Here is a 20,460-nt window from a genome sequence, read left to right as displayed (position 1 = left end):
AAAGTGTTTTAAACTTATCTGAGGCAGGGCAATTCTGTGAGAATCTTGTTCTCCTCAAAATATTTCGGGGGTGGCGCCTGGATGGCTCAGTGGGTTAAAGCCTATGCCTTCAGCTCAGGTCATGATCCCAGGATCCAGGGATAGAGCCCCACATCTGGCTCTCTGCTCAGCAGAGAGCACCCCCTCTCTCTCTGCCTGCCTCTCTGCCTAGTTGTGATCTCTGCCTGTCAAATAAATAAATAAAAACTTAAAAAAAAATATTTCGGGAGGTAGACCTTAATAGCCTTGGTTCATTTTTCAGGACCTTAAAGAGGCATCTTAAGAACCACCACTAGTCCTGTTGCATGAGAGATGACCCAACAGCTAGTGTATGGTTAGGTGCGGACATTTAATTACCAACCAATTGTGTGAAATAAGCAAGTCATGCACCTCTTGTCTGATGCAGAACAGGTTTGAACCTGTGAAGCCGGGTCCCTAAACAGCTCCCAACATTTCCATCCCAGCAGTCCCTGCACCAGACCCTGTGCCTACCCTGGGCATTCTGAGCCCTGTCTCTGAAAGGAGGGCGCCAACTGGGTCTTTACGTGGAGCGCTAGGCTAGCAGAGGAAGCCTGCTCTGCTTCTCCTGGAGGAGGTGTCAAAGGATGGAGGTAACTAATAAAAATAACCTCTTCAACTCCTATAAATGGTCATTAATTAATAAAGAACAGTAGTCACTGTGCCTCCAGGCTGCTCTCTAGGAGAAGGCCCTGCACAGGTACCTGGACGGCTATAAGAGAGTGCAAGTGTCCAGGAAAAAAAGGAGGACGTGTCCTGGCAAAAACACAACTTGTCCCTAACACTGATTCCAGCGAGTCCTCCTTCGAAAACCTCGCTAAGGGCTACAGACCCAATCTCCCAGTCCTTTTCCCTAGGGCGCCTGGCCAGTACAGCATGGCTTTCGGGCTTAGTGGCTTCCCACCCCGAGCACGGGCTCTGCCAGCGAACCCCCTGATCCGCCAGGAGACGTGAGCCGCCCCCACCCTTTCAAGACCTGGTCCGGCCAGCCAACAGAGCCCGGCGCCCCCGAGGGAGGTCCCGTCCTGCAACCCATGCCCCCAGCTCCCCGCACCCTCGAGGGAGGGCCAGTTCTACACCCCCAGCTTCCCGCACCCAACCCTAGCTCTCCGCGCCCGGGAGGGAGGGCCCTCCTTGCCCCAGGCGCCCCGGGGCGGGCGGGCGCGCGTCGGAACTCCGCGCTCTCGCGCCTCGCAGCCCGCGGGGAAGCGTCAGGGCAGAGGCGGGGTGGGGCGAAGTTAAAAGGCGCTGCAGGTGGGAGCCTGGCCTGCACCCGAAGCCGAGCGGGAGCGCCGACTGCGCATTCCCGACACTGGCCGAAGAGTCCGCGGCGCCCCAACCAGACCTGCTGCCGGGTTGGGGCGGAGGGCGCCGCCCTGCGCGGAGAACCCCGCGCCCCCGGATTGTGGACCCCGGCCTCAGTCCCTTGGAGCAGGTAAGCGGGAGCCAGGCACGCTGCGACGGGGACGACGCCCCCTGAATGCTGGCGGCGGGCTTGGGGGCGCGGTGAGGGAGGCAGTGGGCGTGCGGCACCATCTCGGCCCTTCGCCCGAAGTAGTTGCCCCGAAGAACCCCGAGCAGGTGAGGTAGGCAGCCTGTCACCTCTCTGGCGATCTTGGGGGCGATCGCTCCATGGTGGACCCTGTGGCCGCAGGGCATAGTTGCCCTCCGATCGCTGGGCGGCGGGCAGGGGTGGGTGTCCGCGTGTTGAGGTTGCCCAGGGCAACCTTATCTGCTGTGGATCCGCATCATCGAGCGTCTGCTGGGGCTTCTGCCGGATTCCTGGAGTCCTCTGCGCACTCGGAGGAACGAGTATGGACGGGTTTGACTTTTACCCTAGATGGTCCCCCTTCGACCTGCACAACAGGTTTGATAAATACACTACCTCGTGTGTGTCAGTGGCCAGGGTGTGGACCCGTGCCCCTTTCCCCCACTTCCTTTGCTGCATTTTGGGTTTTCTTTGCTTTCATGCAACCCTGACGAAGTCCTGCTTGGATCTGGGGAAAAGGAAAGCCGGTTCAACCGGGCTAGTGGATAAGTCCCAGGTAAAACTGACCCGTTTGGCTGCGTGATGTATGCCCAAGGAACTTGGGAAACGCAGATGACAATAATGCAATTACTGGACAATTACTGGACAACAATAATTAAGAGTCACTGGTGACACATGTCAGTTAAAAGGTGGAGGCACCAGAAGGTACTTCCTGTCTAGTGAAGGAGAGGAGTCCCAGGTGTTCCCTTGCATCGCGTGTTTTGACGGGCCTGGCCTCCCTTTCTGGATTGAACTTCAGGTGAGTGTGGCCTGAATGCAGTTATGAAGGCTTGTAGGGGGTACAGGCGTGCAGCCACTGCAGGGCCACCTGGTACAGCAGTGACTGCAGTGTCCCCTAGGTGTAATCTCGCTGTCAGTGTAGTGCCTGGACTGAATGTTACCACATATCATTGTTCTTTCCCTTCAGTAGACTTTATGCCATAGAAGTACTTTCTTGCCCCAGTTCTAGTAGAATCTAACCAGAATCTAACCAGTGTTCTAGAAGAAAATGTCCTGCCCCAATGCAGTTTCCTTAGAATTGCAGGATGCTGCTCAAAACTGCTCCTGTGGAGAGCTTTGTCTGTTGTTTGGATCAGGCGGAGTCTTTGGGGGTGTTGTTTGAACCCTGCCAAAAAGGAAAGAAGGAAGTTATGAAGAGATAACCTCAACACTCTCTACCCTGTGACATAACTGAGGTGGGAGTTGGGACCCCCACTGGGCCAGTGGGGACAGTGACCCTAACTGGGAAGACACGAATCAGTCCAGCAGCTTCACTCATGTTTTTATTTTAAAACCAACTCTTGTTCTGGTAACAGTGAGTAACAGTGACTTCATTTTCTTTTTCCTACTTTTTATGTTCTGAATTATAACAGCTTTAAGCAAGAAAAGAACTGCAGAAGTCTGACTAAACAATTGAGTAGAGTGAAAGGAAAATACTTACTTGCAGACCCTCACCATGCACCTTTGATTCAATCTGAATAATCCAGGAGTTATGAGTGGTTTTAGACGTTAGTTAAAATGTTAAATAGAATAAAATTGTGGGAAAATAATTTTCAATACAAGCGTCTTGGCCATGAGGCCATAATTTCCAGTGGCTGCATTATAATTTATTACGATTTCTGTTTTACTTGCTTGAACCGTGAGAATGGAACTGAGTCCACGGAGTGCCTTTTCCTTTTTTATTTTCGTGGTCATTCAACTCAAGTTAGACTTAAATCTTTGGAAAGGACACAGGTTTGCTTGAATGAACAGAGATTGCTTAATGGAAAATGTTTTAACTCTTGGACTCCTCAAATGGATTAAGAAACGCATGTAATTTTATGAATTGTCCATGTTTATATTTAGACTCCATACACAGAAAAAGTTATTTCCTTCTTACTGAGTTAGTTTTGAAGAAGTACATAGATCCTAAATCCATTTTATCACTAGCTGTTACTCTAAAAGGACAGCTGATGAAATTTTGAGTCATTAAATTTAAAAATCAGAGATAAGGTTGTCCCTTGGATGACCTGAGCTTTCAAGAGACAACAGACATAGATTCTTCTTGATTAAAAAGAGAATTTGAGATTTTTTTTTTTTGGACTGCCAATTTGGGGGGATAAAGAAGCATATCCAATTTCTCAAACTCCCTTACTCTTTTTCTCAATTGCTCAGGGAACGGGCTTGAGGTTTGGGATTGGGTATTATTACTATTTTGATAAGGAAAAGAATCTACACTAAAGATTTTATTTTTATTTTATTGATATTCAAAGTATGAAGCCTCAGGAAACTGGAAGTCTCTAGACTTTCCTCATAACAGTTCTGGGGATAAAGAAAAACTACCCACAAAGGTCATGCAATAGACACATGGGAAGTAGTTAAAGAAATATGGCCACATCTAAGATTTTTCCGTCCACGGGTGACATTGTCACTGAACTGAAACTGCAAAGATTTATATTCATATCATTACTGTCAACATTGGCTTTTAGCCAATCAAATGGTGTAGAAGAAAGCCTGAAGCCCTTGAGGAGGGATGCTTATCTAATTCTTCTCCAGGCCAATAAGCTGTGAGTCCTTGGAAGTAAGGCCCAGATGTGCTTGTTATGCTTTGACATTGTTTTTTATCAATATAAAACCCCTCAAGTACCCAAAGCTAATGTGGAAATCATGAGAAATGTGTTCTGTTCTCAAGTCTATTAAATATTCAATGAATAACTTCGAAAAGGTCATCCAAAGGGAAATAGAACTTTTGAGAAAGACACTTTCCCCCTCTTTGTGTCTGCTAAGTGGGAAGACTATAATTTTAAAGCTTTAGTTTTGGTTCTGTCATCAGTGAAACTAAAATAGCATTGTTAAGCAAACTGGTTATGATTAAATTCTTAAGTTTTAAAACAATCAAGAAATGTTATTACTTAATTTATTTGAATTGTAAAAGGGAAGGAACCATCTATCTTCATAATGTTGTGTGTGTCATCAGAGGTAAGATTAATGTTTACTTATTCTTAGAACTAAGTATCCAGACTGGAGCTTTAGTATCAAGAATGCAACATGAAGTTATTCACCATGATTAGATATACTATGAAACCAAAGACAGTTTATCTTTGTAACTTGAAGTGTAACCACATTTTTTTTTTGAGACAGAGAAAAAGAGAGAGTACATAAGCAGGGGAGGGTCAGAAGGAGAAGAGAGAGAATCTTAAGCAGGCTCCCAGATCAGTAGCACAGACCAGACGTGGGGGCTGGAGGCAGGGCCCCATCTCAGGACTCAGATCATGAGCCTAAAATCATGACCTGAGCCAAAATCCAGTTGTGTACTTAACCCACTGAGCCACCCAGGCGCCATGAAGTATGACCACAGTCTTCTATGGAGACAAGACTAGGGAAGCTAGACAGATGTATTCTTTCCTTGAAAGAGAGAGGCACCAGTTAAGATAAACTTCTCTGTTCACCAAGAGTTAATATTTTACTTTTTATTGAAAAGGCTCCTCCCATTGGCTGCAGCCTTCTAAAGCATGAAAGGAAGGAGGTATTTTGTTTACTAATACTAATTGCAAAGGGTTCCAACGGATGCAGCTATTTTGGAAAGTAATTTTCAAAGAGCGTTCAGCCTTCAAATATTTTACAACCCAAATGTTGATGGAAAGCTACCCCAGGAGTTATGTTTTTACAAGGAGAGGCAGGGGAGGGTTGGGCCCAGTGGGCAGTCTCCTCCCCACCAAGCCAGAAGTGGGTTCAACTCACTGAAAGTTTGGGTCAGGAGGAAGAGTGGAGCTGAATCTTCTAGTCAGCTTCTTCCTCTCCTGGGCTCCTCCAGTGGGAAGAGTGTCCTGAGGGTAGTCAGGCATTTCCCATGACTGCAGCAAAGTATCAGGAAGTCTGGGGCAGTCCCTTTCCCTGACTTTCTCCTGACAGTTGTGAGGCAAGCTGTCCTTCTGCTCTTAGCACACAAACAATGATACACAGGACCCATATACAGAAGACCCTCAGGAATGATATGGACTAGACAGAAGAATGAAAGAGAAGTTCTCACTGTAGAAAACATGGGGTTGCATTCACCGAATGGCTTCTGGGCAGCGCACTTAGAGCAAGACAGGGACAGAGAATATGGAGAGCAGCACTTCCTGTCATTTCTACTGTGAGAAGTAATAGGGCCTTTGTTGCTCCTGCAGGAAGATACTGCAGATCAGGTGGTTTGTCTTTAGCCTGTCTTGAGTGACCAGCAGGCTAGACACACTTGTATTTGGGCGTAGTCACTCATTTTTCTTAGTGACCTAGGCATTTCTTTTTCTCCCTTTAAAGGCCTGGGGGAAGTTACTGATTTTTAGTGGAAGTCAAAAGTATTATAAAATAGATTATTTTCTGTTCAGCTTTGTGACTTGGATAGAACTTCAGAATGCATAATTTGGGCACCCAGAAAAGCCAAAAGAAATAAAACTACTGCCATAATTGTCCCTGTTTTTTTAAGAAGGAGAAGCCCTAAGGCATGGATGCTAAGGATCCTGCTTCTAGAAAGCTGGGACCATATTCTTCTGAAGAAATTCTGACCTCCTGACCTCTGCCATGGCTTCAGCCTCTCCAGATTCATTCAGACTGAGTTGTCCTTTTGCACCTTGATTGGTTTGCTTGCTAGAAGGGCAGGTAATAGGTGGCCACAGGTGTGCTGTTGTTCACAAGCCTATTGATAAAGAACTCAGGGAAAAACAGCATTCTTACCTGTGGAGGAATTTAAATTCTCTGCACTTTGGAGGGTGTAATAAAATGTGAACTTTTATTTGATAAATCAAAAACGTGTCGATTGGGTACTTAATTAAACCAAATTGCAATGGGGGATGTTTATTGGTTAATTACAGAACATCTTCATTTTATTAACAAATAGGATAGGTGAATATCTTGATGGTTAAACATCAAAATGTGTTTCTACTTCTTGAAATGTTTCCAGGATAGAAAACAATTAGCAACAATTAGGAAAATTTATTATAATGACTTTCATTATAAATTAAAAATTAATTTTATAATTCATATTATCCAAGATGAGTTTTTACTTTTTTAAATGTCTTAAAGATTTATTTATTTATTTGAGAGAGAGAGTGTGTGGGGGCTGGGGTGCAGGGGAAGAGGGAGAGAGAAACTCAAGAAGACTCTGTGGCAAGCTCCATCTCACAACCCTGAGATCAGACCTGAGCCAAAACCAAGAGTCGATCACTTAATATACTATGCCACCCATGTGCCCCCAAAGATGAGTTTTTAAGATCAAAGATATATTTACTGTGGACATTGAAAGTCTCTTTTTCAGAATGTAGGTACTAGCTCCACACCTCTCTTGTTTCGTGTTTTTAGAAATAATTATTTAAATAATTTCTCTTTTATAAAATAGGGAATAGTCTGCATTTTCTCTGTTATCAGATAAAATTTTGCGTTGTGCTCTATTGTTCCAACCCCTTTCTTTTCTTTTGACTCAAGTATCTTATTTTCCTTTCTTTTTCATGTTTTTTTTTTTAAATTTTACTCTTTTTTTTAGGTTCAATTACTGATTAAATTTTTTGACATTGTTGTTACAAGTCTGGGCCCCTCCACTTGTGTATAGTGATCTGGGTTGTCCTCTATCTTATTGTTGCTTGAAAATCTGAGCTCCTCAGTGCTGCTGGAAGTTTCTGCCTCCCTTAGCTGACTCCCTCAGAACTGTATGACACACTAATGAATTCTTGTCTGCACCCTTCCCCAGCCCCAACAACCCTTTTCAGGTCTTCAGCTGTGGAATTCTGCCTGTCTTTTCATTTTCATTGAAAAAATTAATATGCTTCCCTAAAGTCTAGGCTAAGTTAAAACCATAATTTGCATTTTCTCATTTCTGCCACAATGTAAGTGTTTGGCTCAATTTTAGCTTGGACTTAAGAATTTAAATGTTCTTTTCATATTCTGTGTTAAAACTTTTCCTACTCTATGGCATATGAACAAGTTTTAAGATCTATAAATATTTCAAAATCCTTTACTGCTTTCTGGCCGGTGAAGTTGGAACAGACTGGTATGCACTAAATCCTTCAAAACTATTTCTCTGGTTCCTTCTTCCCAGCTCCACTTCCTTGGCTCTGGTGCAGACCTGCAGCATCTGGGAGCCCCGAACAATCTGAGGGTGCTGGTTTGTTAAGTGCATTCCCTACCAGAAAACCTACTAGCAACCTAGGAGGTTGAAGTTATAAAATATCACAGCACATTTTTTTAAAGACTTTATTTATTTATTTTAGAGAGAAAGAGAGAAGCAGGAATGGGGTGGTGGGGATCAGAGGGAGAGGGAGAAGCAGGCTCCCCACTGAGCAGGGAGCCCTTCATGGGGCTCCACCCCAGGACCCTGGGATCATGACCTGAGCTGAAGGCAGATGCTTAACCAATTAACTGACTAAACCACCCAAGTGCCCACCGCAGCATACTTTAAGAGAAATTTGCTCCGGTCTCTAATATAACTATACTATTTTATAAAATCAAAGGAACTTTCCATTAATTAACCTTGGCTAATTTTTGTCTGTTTAGGAATAAGCCAACATGGACTGGGGTACCCTACACACTTTCATCGGGGGTGTAAACAAACACTCCACCAGCATTGGAAAGGTATGGATCACCGTCATCTTCATTTTCCGTGTCATGATCCTTGTAGTGGCTGCTCAAGAAGTGTGGGGTGATGAGCAGGAAGATTTTGTTTGCAACACTCTGCAACCAGGATGCAAAAATGTATGCTATGACCACTTTTTTCCTGTGTCCCACATCCGGCTGTGGGCTCTGCAACTCATCTTTGTCTCCACCCCGGCCCTGTTGGTAGCAATGCATGTTGCCTACTACAGACAGGAGGCCGCCCGCAAATTTAGGCGAGGAGAGAAAAAAAATGAATTCAAAGACTTAGAAGACATTAAAAAGCAGAAGGTTCGGATAGAGGGGTCCCTGTGGTGGACGTATACCAGCAGTATCTTCTTCCGAATCATCTTTGAAGCATCCTTTATGTACGTGTTTTACTTCCTTTACAATGGGTACCATCTGCCTTGGGTGTTGAAATGTGGGATTGACCCTTGCCCCAACCTTGTCGACTGCTTTATCTCTAGACCTACTGAGAAAACCGTGTTTACCATTTTTATGATTTCTGCATCTGTGATTTGCATGCTGCTTAATGTGGCCGAGTTGTGTTACCTGCTGCTGAAAGTATGTTTTAGGAGATCAAAAAGAACACAAACACAAAGAAATCATCCCAATCACGCCCTAAAAGAGAGTAAGCAAAATGAAATGAACGAGCTGATTTCAGATAGTAGTCAAAATGCCATCACAGGCTTTCCCAGTTAAACATTTCAAAGCACAACGTAGCTGACTCATAATAAAAGTGGTGCCTTCTCCTGAAGGCAATGCCTATCTAAAAATCTCTCCCATAGGCTGAAGACTTTGTCTTTATAAGTGCTTTCATAATACATAGATACTTGAGTTAACATTTTGTAGAATAATTGTTCCATTAATATGCAGCAAAATCAAATATGTGGTCTATCTCTGAAAACTAAGAAAGGATTACAACTGTGCCTTGAAGTAACTTTAACATGTTATGTGGACTGTCTGACATACTAGGTATTTCCTGAAAATTTAAACGTGTAATTGTTGTTGATAAAAAACATTTACATAGAAATTGATACTTTGATTAGTAAAAGATATTTTTATAGGATTGAATGTTTTAGTTCTGACTTTGAATTTATATAAAGTATTTTTATAATGACTGGTCTTTCTTACATGGGAAAACATACGATGTTAGTTTTATAATTATGCCATAAGTATCTAAAATTTGAACTTACAAAAGATATATCTTGTTGTAAATAGTGTTTTGCATTGTCTGTTGACAAGCTTATGAACTATCATGATACTCTTAAGGTGGAAATTGTTCATTGTATGAAATATTTTATTGCTTCCTGAATGTAGACAGAACTGTATGGAAGTAGGAAGCTTTTTAAAACTAGACACGTCGCAATCATTGTGAACAGCTGACATGAATGTGCTAACCTCAATAAAGATTAGCCCTATTGCTTATGCCTTCATCTGCATTATGGGTTTCTGTTCAGTCTTGGCCTCAATGTGGTCATTCCTCATGTGGTAATATGAGTTGGTTGGGTTACTTTTGGTGGGCAGGCTGCTGGTTGTGTGGGTAGAGTTGCCCAGGAGTTCAACACCGATTCTTCTATCCTCATCAAATGAGGAGAAGCTTAGCTTAGCAGCTTAGCTTGGAGAGGATTTGTCTGCTTTAGGACACAGGGTCAGTTCAGCCCTTATAGAGAGGAGGTTAAGGAAGTCAGATGCAGCTCTCACACAAAGCTTGCCTCAAAGGAATCATTCATTACCTGAATCCTTCAGACCATGATGACTGAGATATGTACACACAGCTTCACACCCACAGATGAGGAAACCTTTCTCTCCAGGGATTTCCAGATTGAACACAGATGCCTGGATGGTGGGTGCTGGTGAGTCAGACTGGTAACTCTGGAGTGGTAAGACACACACACACAAACACATGAAACCGCCATGTAAAGGGGCAACATTGGCATGGCATATTCTGCATGAGGAAGCCTAATGAATAATAAGTGTCCACAAGAGCTTGTTGACACATGTCAACATGGCTCTGTGATTCCAAAACATCTCTCCAGGAAAACAAAGTATTCTCATTTTCTTTAGAGTCCAAAGCAAATTCTAAACATATCATTTCACTCATAAATGTCTCAGAATCAATCTATAAAAACCAAAGAATAACTTTTCAAAACAAAACTATAATCCTATCATCCTATTAAAAAATCTAGTTAGGAGTCATAATTCCCAATGTCCTATAATGTTCTTTTCTTTTTAAATATCTAATCAAATGAGGATCAAATGAAGGACAAGGTGAAATACCAGGGGCACCTAAAATAGCCTTAGTAGCAATACCAATCTGTATCAGAAAGGAACTACCTTCCCACCATGATCTTGGGACTCCTGTTACCCCTCATGACAACACCACCTAATTGGTCCCTCCTTTCTTATTTTCCAACTCTTTCTCTTCAGTTGTTTTCTGCTCTTTAAAGCCCCTAATGCTCCTTCCCTCTGGAACTTTCTCTCCAACCATTGCACCAAGGTCAGGAGTGGTGGGCCATACTTTCTTTCCCCATCCACTTCTCAGCATCTTCTGTCCTCATTCTCACCACCAAACCCAAGTCACTGTCAGCACCATGACTTGCTGAACACCACATCTCATGGCTCTTTATCAGTTTTCATCTTCTTAAAACTCTTTCTGAGACCTCTTTTTTGGATCCCAAGGCATAAGAAACTGCCCAACCTAAACTTGGGTCTCCACCTCCAACAGCTCCTCTATTTCCTGCATTGACTTCCCTCCCTCTCCTATCCCTTGAGAGAAGATCTTTCTTTTTCTCACCCTATCTTTGGAATCTCATTTATCTGTGCAGTTACCCTGAGATAGTATCCCATTTTACAGAGAGGTTAAATAACTTGCCCAAAGTCACAGAGGTAATATGTAGCAGAACCAAAGTTCGAACTAAGTCCAACTGTCTGTAAAGGCAGTGGCTTAACCACCAAGTTGCACTGGTTCCCACAGCTCCATGCTGGATGACCACATATAACATGATAAAAAATCCCACGCACTTCTCACCTAGCTCCAACAATGATCTATTCATGCTTTTTCACTTTCCCAGGAGACTCTCATCTCCTTATCCCCCACTCTGGATGCTCTGAAGCAAATTCCAGACACATCATTTCATCAGTAGATACTTCAATATGGGTCTTATAAGAGTAGACCAATCTTTTAAAACTAAAATATAATACCACCATCACATTACAAAATCCAGTCATGGCTCATAATTCCCCAGTTGTCCTATGCAGACCCCTCTCTTTTTTTTCTTGTCATTTTGAGATAACTGTAGAATCACCTGTAAGCATAACAAATAATGCAGAGGACCATGTTAACCTTGCACAGTTTCTCTCAATAGTAATATCTTGCAAAACTATACTACAGGATCTCAACCACTGCATTGACTGATACAGTAAAGACAGAATATTTCCATCACCACAAGGATCCCCCATGTGGTCCTTTTATACCTACACCCAATCCTTTCCTATCCCATCTCCACCTACCACATGTCTTTCTGATTTCTGGCAACCACTGATCTGCTCATTATTTCTATAGTTTTTTTTTTTTTTCATTTCAAGAATGTTTTTATAAAAGAAATCATATAGTATGCAACCTTCTGAGATTGGATTTTTTTTCCCCTCAGTGTAATTCTCTGAAGACTCATCTGGGTTGTTTTGTGCACCAATAATCTAGGTTTTTTTTTTTTTTTTACTGCTAAGTAATGTTCCATGGTATGGATATGCACAATTTATTTAACCATTCTCTCCCTGACGGACATCTGGGCTGTTTCCAGTCTGGGGCTTATATGAAAAATATGAACTTTCATATACAGGTTTTTCTGTGAACACATTTTCATTTCTTGTGACAAATATTCAAGAATCTAATTGCTGGGTATATGGTAGTTGCACATTTCATTTTTTAAGAAACTACCAGACTGTTTTCCAGAGTAGCTGCATCATTCTACATTCTCACCAGCAATGTATGGGTGATTCAGTTCTTCCTCATCCTTGTCAGCATTTGGTGTTGTCACTATTTTTTATTTGGCCATTCTGATAGATGTGTTTAATTTGCATTTCTGTAATGGCTAATGAAGTTGAACACCTTCTCATGTGATTATTAGTGATCTCTAAATCATCTTCATTTTCTAACTAGATTTTTTTTTTCTAACTATTGAGCTTTGAAAGTTCTTTATATATGTAGATACTAGGCTTTGGACAGATAGTAATTCATAATTTTTTTTCCACTCTAGACTTTCTTTGCATCTTCTTAACAGGGTCTTTTGCAGAGCAATAGTTTTTCATTTTAATGACATCCAATTTACCAATTTTTTTTCTTGTATGGATTGTGGTTTTGGTGTCAAGTCTAAGAAGTCTTTGCCTTATCCAAAATCTCAAATATTTTCTATTTTTTTTCCTAAAAGCTGTATAGTTTTACACTTTACATTTAAGTTTGTGGTCCATTATGTGTTAAATTTTATATAAGGTCTGAGACTTAAGTTGAGGTTCATTTATTTGCCTGTAGACAGATGTCCAGTTGCTCCAGCATACTGTGATGAAAATGCTATCTTTTGTCTATTGAGCTGTTTTTGTGTTTTTGTTAAAAATCAATTAAGCATATTGGTGTGGAGCTATTTCTAGATTCTCTGTTCTGTTCCATAGATCTGAACGTCTATCCTTCCACCAATACCAGATAGTCTTTATTATTATACTATATAAATAACCCTTGAAACCTGCTAAAGAGACTCCTTTCACTTTGTTCTTCCTTTTCAAATTGCTTATGGCTACTCTAATTCCTTTGTCTTTTCACATAAATTTTAGAATTATCATGTCTATGTTTACAAATGTTTACAAAAAATCTTGCTGGATTTTTGGTAGAAATAGCATTAAACCTGTGTGTCAATTTGGGGTGAATCGACATCTTCACTATGTCAAATCTTCCTATCCATATACACAGTATGTCTTACTATGTATATCTTCTTTGATTTCTTTCATCAGCATTGTGTAGTTTTCAGCACATGAGTCATGTAAATGTTTTGTTAGACTTACTTTTAAGTATTTCATTTTCTTTGATTGTAAATAATTTTTATTTTAATTTCAAAGTCCACCTGTTCACTGCTAGTATAAAGAAATGACATGATACTTTATATGGAAAACCCAAAAGACTCCACACACAATCTACAGCAATTCAGTAATGTGGCAGGATACAAAATCAATTGACAGAAACCAGTTGCTTTCTTATACACTAACAAGGAAAATATAGAAAGGGAAATTAGAGAATAGATTCCATTTACTATAACACCAAGAATCATAAGATACCTGGGAATAAACCTAACCAAAGAGGTAAAGGATCTGTACTTGAGGAACTATAGAACACTCATGAAAGAAATTGAAGAAGACACAAAAAGATGGAAAAGCATTCCATGCTCATGGATCAGAAGAATAAACATTGTTAAAATGTCTATACTATCCAGAGAAATCTATACTTTCAATGCCATCCCGATCAAAATTCCACCAGCATTTTTCCAAGTGCTGGAACAAACAATCCTAAAGTTTCTATGAACCAGAAAAGACCCTGAATTACTAAGGAAATGTTGAAAAAAAAAAAAGCAAAACTGGGGGCATCATGTTACTTGATTTCAAGCTTTACTACAAAGCTGTGGTCATTAAGACAGCATGGTACTGGATGGTACTGGCACAAAAACAGACACACAGACCAGTGGAACAGAGTAGAGAGCCCAGATAGGGACCTGCAACTCTATGGTCAAATAATCTTCAATAAAGCAGGGAAAAAATCCAGTGGAAAAAAGATAGTCTCTTCAATAAATGGTGCTGGGAAAATTGTGTATCTATGTATAGAAGAATGAAGCTTGACCATTCTCTTACACCATACACAAAGATAAACTCGAAATGGATAAAAGACCTCAACGTGAGGCAGGAATCTATCAAAATCCTAGAGGAGAACATAAGCAATAACCTCTTCAACATCAGCCACAACAACTTCTTTCAAGACATGTCTCCAAGGGCAAGGGAAACAAAAGTGAAAATAAACTTTTGGGACTTCATCAAGATCAAAAACTGCTGCACAGCAAAGGAACAGTCAACAAGACAAAGAGGCAACCCATGGAATGGGAGAAGATAATCACAAATGACACTACAGACAAAGGGCTGATATCCAGGATCTATAAAGAACTCCTCAAACTCAACACACACAAAACAGATAATCACATCAAAAAATGGGCAGAAGACATGAACAGACACTTCGACAAAGAAGACATGCAAATGGCTAACAGACATATGAAAATATGTTCATCATCATTAGCCATCAGGGAGATTGAAATCAAAACCACATTGAGATACCACCTTACACCAGTTAGAATGGCCAAAATCAACAAGAAAGTAAACAACAAGTATTGGAGAGGATGTGGAGAAAGGGGAACCCTCTTACAATGTTGGTGGGAATGCAAGTTGGTCCACCTACTTTAGAAAACAGTGTGGAGATTCCTTAAGAAATTAAAAATAGAGCTACCATATGACCCTGCAATTGCACTACTGGGTATTTACCCCATAGATACAGATGTAGTGAAAAGAAGGGCCATCTTTGTTCATAGCAGCAATGGCCACAATCGTCAAACTGTGGAAAGAGCCAGGATGCCCTTCAACAGACGAATGGATAAAGAAGATATGGTCCATAAATACAATGGAGTATTATGCCTCCATCAGAAAAGATGAAAACCCAACTTTTGTATCAACATGGACCAGACTGGAGGAGATTACGCTAAGTGAAATAAGTCAAGCAGAGAAAGTCAATTATCATATGGTTTCATTTACTTGTGGAACATAATGAATAATATGGAGGACATTAGGAGAAGGAAAGGAAAAGTGAATTGGGGGAAATCAGAGGGGAAGATTAACCATGAGAGACTGTGGACTCTGAGAAACAGACTGAGGGTTTTGGAAGGGAGGGGGTGGGGGGTTGGGTGAGCCTAGTGGTGAGTATTAAGGAGGGCACGTATTGCATGGAGAACTGGGTGTGGTGCATAAATAATGAATTTTGGAACACTGAAAAAATAAAATTTTATAAAAAGAAATAAATGATTTGAGTTTGGGGGTTTTGTTTTGTTTTTTGTATTTTGTGATCTTGCTAAACTCATTTATTAGTTCTAGAAGATTCCTTGGGATTTTCTGCATAGACAACCATATCATCTGCAAATAAGGATAATTTTATATCTTCCTTTCTGTTCTATGTGTTTTTTATTTCCTTTTCTTGCCATACTGCACTGTCTAGAACTTCCAATCCTATGTTGAAACTGAATGATAAAAACAGAAATCCTTATCTTTTTCCCAATCTTAAGGGGTGGGGGGGAAATTCAATCTTTTACCACTGTGTGTAATATTAACTGTAGGTTTTTATAAATGGTCTTTATGAAATTGAGGAAGTTTCCCCTCTATTTTTATTTTTCTGAGAGTTTTTATCATGAATGGGTGTTACATTTTGTGGGAAAAAAGCTTTGCATTAAGTGATATAATCATGTGATTTCTCTTTCTAGGCCAGTTAATATGGTGGATTATATTAACTGATTTTCAAATATGGAATCACTCTTGCATCCCTGGAATGAACCTCACTTCATCACAATATGTAATTCCTTTCATATATTACTAATTCCATTTGCTAATATTTTATTAAAAATGTTTATATCTACAAAGGAAACAAAGGCAAAAAAGAGCAATTGGGATTTCATCAAGATAAAAAGCTTCTGCACAGTGAAGGAAACAATAAAACTAAAGAGCAACCTGAAAAATGGGAAAAGATATTTGCAAATGACATACCTGATAAGGGGTTATTATCCAAAATCTATAAAGAACTTATGAACCCAAAACCCCCAAAACAATCCAGTTAATGAAATGGGCAGAAGACATGGATAGACATTTTTCCAAAGAAGACATCCAGATGGCTAACAGACATGGAAAGATGATCAACATCACTCATCATCCAGAAAATACAAATTAAAACTATGATGAGATTCCACTTCACTTGAGATTCCACCTGTCAGAAAGACTGAAATTAACAACATGGGAAACAATAAAAATTGGCAAATATGCAGAGAAAGGCCAAACCTCTTACAATGTTGGTAGGAATGCAAACTGATGGCAGCCACTCTGGAAAACAGTATGGAGTTTCCTCAAAAAATCAAAAATAGAACTACCTTGTGATTCCCAACAGCACCACTAGGTATTTACCTAAAGGATACAAAATACAAATTTGAAGGGGTACACGCACCCCAGTATCTATAGCAGCATTAGCTGTTACAATAGCCAAACTATGGAAAGAGCCTAAAGGTCCATTGGGCTTCAGCAATAGCCAAATTATAGAAAGAGCCTAAATGTTCATTGGCTGATGAATGGATAAAGAAGATGTGGTACACACACACATACACACACACACACACACAGAGGAATATTACTCAGCCGTCAAAAAGAACGAAATTTTACCATTTGCAATGATGTAGATGGAAATAGAATATATTATTCTAAGCTATATAAGTCAGAGAAAGACAAATACCATGACTTCACTCATATGTGGATGAGTATAGGAGACAGAAAAAAAAAAAAGAGAGAGGGAAGCAAACCATAAGAGACTATTAACTATAGAGAACAAACTGAGGTTTGTTTAAGAGAAGGTGGGAGGAGGATGGGCTAAATGGGTGATGGGTATTAAGAAGGGCACTTATTGTGATGAGCACTGGGTGTTATATGTAAGTGATGAATCACTAAATTCTACCCCTGAAACCAATATTACACTATATGTTAACTAACTAGAATTTAAATAAAAACTTGAAACAAACAAACAAACAAAAAACCAATGCGGGAAAAAAAGAATTTTTACATCTATATTCCTGGGGATGTTGGTTCTTTGTTGTTTTGTTGGTTTTGTGGGGGGGGGGGGGCTTGTTTTGTTTTGTTTTATTTTGTTGGTATTGTCTTTGTCTGGTTTTGGTATCAGGATAATACTAGCATCACAAAGTTAATTGGGAAGTGTTTTTGCCTCTTTTATTCTCTAGAAGAGATCATGTAGAATAGGAGGTAATCCTTCTTTAAATGTTTTGTAGAATTGCCCACTGAAATTATCTGGACATTTCTTCAGAGTTTTAGTTTTTTGTTTTTTACAAATTCAATTTCCTTAACAGTTGTAAGGCTTTTCAAGGTATCTGTTTCATACTGGATGAATGTCAGTAGTTTGCATTTTTTGAGGAAGTGATCCCTTTTGTCTAAGTTGTAAACTTTATAAGTATAGAATTGTTCATAGTAATCTCTTATTATCCTTTTGATGTCTATAGGTGATATACCCTGTTGGATTCTGATATTGATAATTTTTGTCCTCTCTCTTTTTTCCCCTTTGTTAGTCTTGCTAGAATTTTTGTCAATTTTATTGATCTTTTCAAAGAACCAGCTCTTTGTTTAGTTAATTTCTTCTATTCTTTTTCTGTTTTCAATTTAATCGATTTCTGATCTTATCGTTATCATTTCTTTCCTTCTGTTTGCTTTAGGTTTACTTCACATTTCCGTTTCTAGATTCCTGAAGGGGAGCTTAGGTTATCAATTCTAGTCTCTTCTTCTATTCATATTGCATTCAGTGCTATACTATTCCTTCTCATCACACTTTTAGCTATGTTCCACATATTTTGATATGTTGTATTTTTTAATGACATTGTCTTTTTATTGAGTTTTGAGTATTGTTTTGAAGTTGCAATATTTTCTTCTCTTTTTTGGTTTTTAATTTCAGTATAATTAACATATAGTGTTATTTTAGTTTCAGACATACTGCAAACTGGTGCAACCACTGTGGAAAACAGTACAAATTTCCTCAAAAAATTAAAAATAGGATTACCATAATATCCAGTAATCCCACTACTGGGTATTTACCCAAAGAATATGAAAACACTAACTTGAAAAAATATATGCACTCCTATGTTTATTGTAGCATTATTTACAATACTCCAGATGTGGAAGCAACCCAAGTGTCCATCAATAGATGAATGGGTATCGAAGAGGTTGCTGCCTATGATTTCCTCTAGGATTCTGATGGATTCCTGTCTCACGCTGAGATCTTTTATCCATTTTGAGTTTATCTTTGTGTATGGTGTAAGAGAATGGTCGCGTTTCATTCTTCTGCATATAGCTGTCCAGTTTTCCCAGCACCATTTATTGAAGAGACTGTCTTTTTTCCACTGTATATTTTTTCCTGTTTTGTCGAAGATTATTTGCCCATAGAGTTGAGGGTCCATATCTGGGCTCTCTACTCTGTTCCGCTGGTCTATGTGTCTGTTTTTATGCCAGTACCATGCTGTCTTGGTGATCACGGCTTTGTAGTAAAGCTTGAAATCAGGTAACGTGATGCCCTCAGTTTTATTTTTGTTTTTCAACATTTCCTTAGTGATTCGGGGTCTCTTCTGATTCCATATAAGTTTTAGGATTATTTGCTCCAGCTCTTTGAAAAATACCGGTGGAATTTTGATCGGAATGGCATTAAAAGTATAGATTGCTCTAGGCAGTATAGACATTTTAACAATGTTTATTCTTCCGATCCAAGAGCATGGAATGGTCTTCCATCTTTTAGTGTCTTCTTCCATTTCTTTCATGAGTGTTCTGTAGTTCCTCGAGTTACAGTTCCTTTACCTCTTTGGTTAGGTTTATTCCCAGGTATCTTATGGTTCTTGGTGCTATAGTAAATGGAATCGATTCTCTAATTTCCCTTTCTGTATTTTCATTGTTAGTGTATAAGAAAGCCACTGATTTCTGTACATTACTTTGTATCCTATCATGTTACTGAATTGCTGTATGAGTTCTAGTAGTTTGGGGGTGGAGTCTTTTGGGTTTTCCATATAAAGAATCATGTCATCTGTGAAGAGAGAGAGTTAACCTCTTCAATATCAGCCATTGCAACTTCTTTCAAGATATGTCTCCAAAGGCAAAGGAAACAAAAGCGAAGATGAACTTTTGGGACTTCATCAAGATCAAAAGCTTCTGCACAGCAAAGGAAACAGTCAACAAAACAAAGAGGCAACCCACGGAATGGGGAGAAGATATTTGCAAATGACAGTGCAGACAAAAGGTTGATATCCAGGATCTATAAAGAACTCCTCAAACTCAACACACACAAAACAGACAATCATATCAAAAAATGGGCAGAAGATATGAACAGACACTTCTCCAATGAAGACATACAAATGGCTATCAGACACATGAAAAAATGTTCATCATCACTAGCCATCAGGGAGATTCAAATTAAAACCGCATTGAGATACCACCTTACACCAGTTAGAATGACCAAAATTAGCAAGACAGGAAACAACATGTGTTGGAGAGGATGTGGAGAAAGGGGAACCCTCTTCCACTGTTGGTGGGAATGCAAGTTGGTGCAGCCACTTTGGAGAACAGTGTGGAGATTCCTCAAGAAATTAAAAATAGAGCTTCCCTATGACCCTGCCATTGCACTACTGAGTATTTTCCCCAAAGATACAGATGTAGTGAAAAGAAGGGTCATCTGTACCCCAATGTTTATAGCAGCAATGGCCACGGTCGCCAAACTGTGGAAAGAACCAAGATGCCCTTCAACGGACGAATGGATAAGGAAGATGTGGTCCATATACACTATGGAGTATTATGCCTCCATCAGAAAGGATGAATACCCAACTTTTGTAGCAACATAGACGGGACTGGAAGAGATTATGCTGAGTGAAATAAGTCAAGCAGAGAGAGTCAATTATCATATGGTTTCACTTATTTGTGGAGCATAACAAATAACATGGAGGACAAGGGGAGATGGAGAGGAGAAGGGAGTTGAGGGAAATTGGAAGGGGAGGTGAACCATGAGAGACTCTGGACTCTGAAAAACAATCTGAGGGTTTTGAAGGGGCGGGGGGTGAGAGGTTGGGGGATCCAAGTGGTGGGTATTGGAGAGGGCATGGATTGCATGGAGCACTGGGTGTTTTGCAAAAATAATGAATACTGTTACACTAAAAAATAAAAAACAAAAAAAATTTAGAAAAAGAAAAAAAAGAAATTAAATAAAATTTAAATAAAATACCTTATTTAAAAAATAGATGAATGGGTAAGGAAGATGTGGTAATTACATACAATAGAATATTACTAGATCATAAAAAATAGTAAAATCTTGCCATTTGCAACAACATGGATGGATCTAGAGATTAATAAGTCAGTCAGAGAAAATTACACATATGACTTCACTCATATGTGGAATTTAAGAT

General features: G+C 39.9%; 1 protein-coding gene across 4 annotated transcripts; it reads left to right on the top strand.

The window, feature by feature from the left end:
* Window positions 1-1,106: 1,106 nt before the first annotated feature.
* GJB6 (gap junction protein beta 6) lies at window positions 1,107-9,615 on the top strand. Of its 4 annotated transcripts, none has more exons than XM_047723140.1 (2): window positions 1,107-1,492; window positions 8,090-9,615. In XM_047723140.1, the coding sequence occupies exon 2, from the start codon at window positions 8,102-8,104 to the stop codon at window positions 8,885-8,887; it is 786 nt and encodes a 261-aa protein (XP_047579096.1). In that variant the 5' UTR covers window positions 1,107-1,492; window positions 8,090-8,101; the 3' UTR covers window positions 8,888-9,615. The 4 variants fall into 4 exon arrangements, with proteins under 4 accessions (XP_047579096.1, XP_047579097.1, XP_047579093.1 ...); XM_047723141.1 differs by lacking the exon at window positions 1,107-1,492 and adding an exon at window positions 2,691-2,900; XM_047723137.1 differs by lacking the exon at window positions 1,107-1,492 and adding an exon at window positions 3,984-4,131.
* The last annotated feature ends 10,845 nt before the right edge of the window (window positions 9,616-20,460 follow it).

The sequence above is a fragment of the Lutra lutra genome, chromosome 3 (assembly GCF_902655055.1).
Source record: "Lutra lutra chromosome 3, mLutLut1.2, whole genome shotgun sequence".
Lineage (NCBI taxonomy): Eukaryota > Metazoa > Chordata > Mammalia > Carnivora > Mustelidae > Lutra > Lutra lutra.
This window is presented reverse-complemented; position numbering and strand designations above follow the sequence as displayed.

What these genes read in the sequence shown, in the direction of transcription:
- GJB6 (XM_047723140.1), top strand. Translation starts at nt 8,102, where the DNA reads ATGGACTGGGGTACCCTACACACTTTCATCGGGGGTGTAAACAAACAC.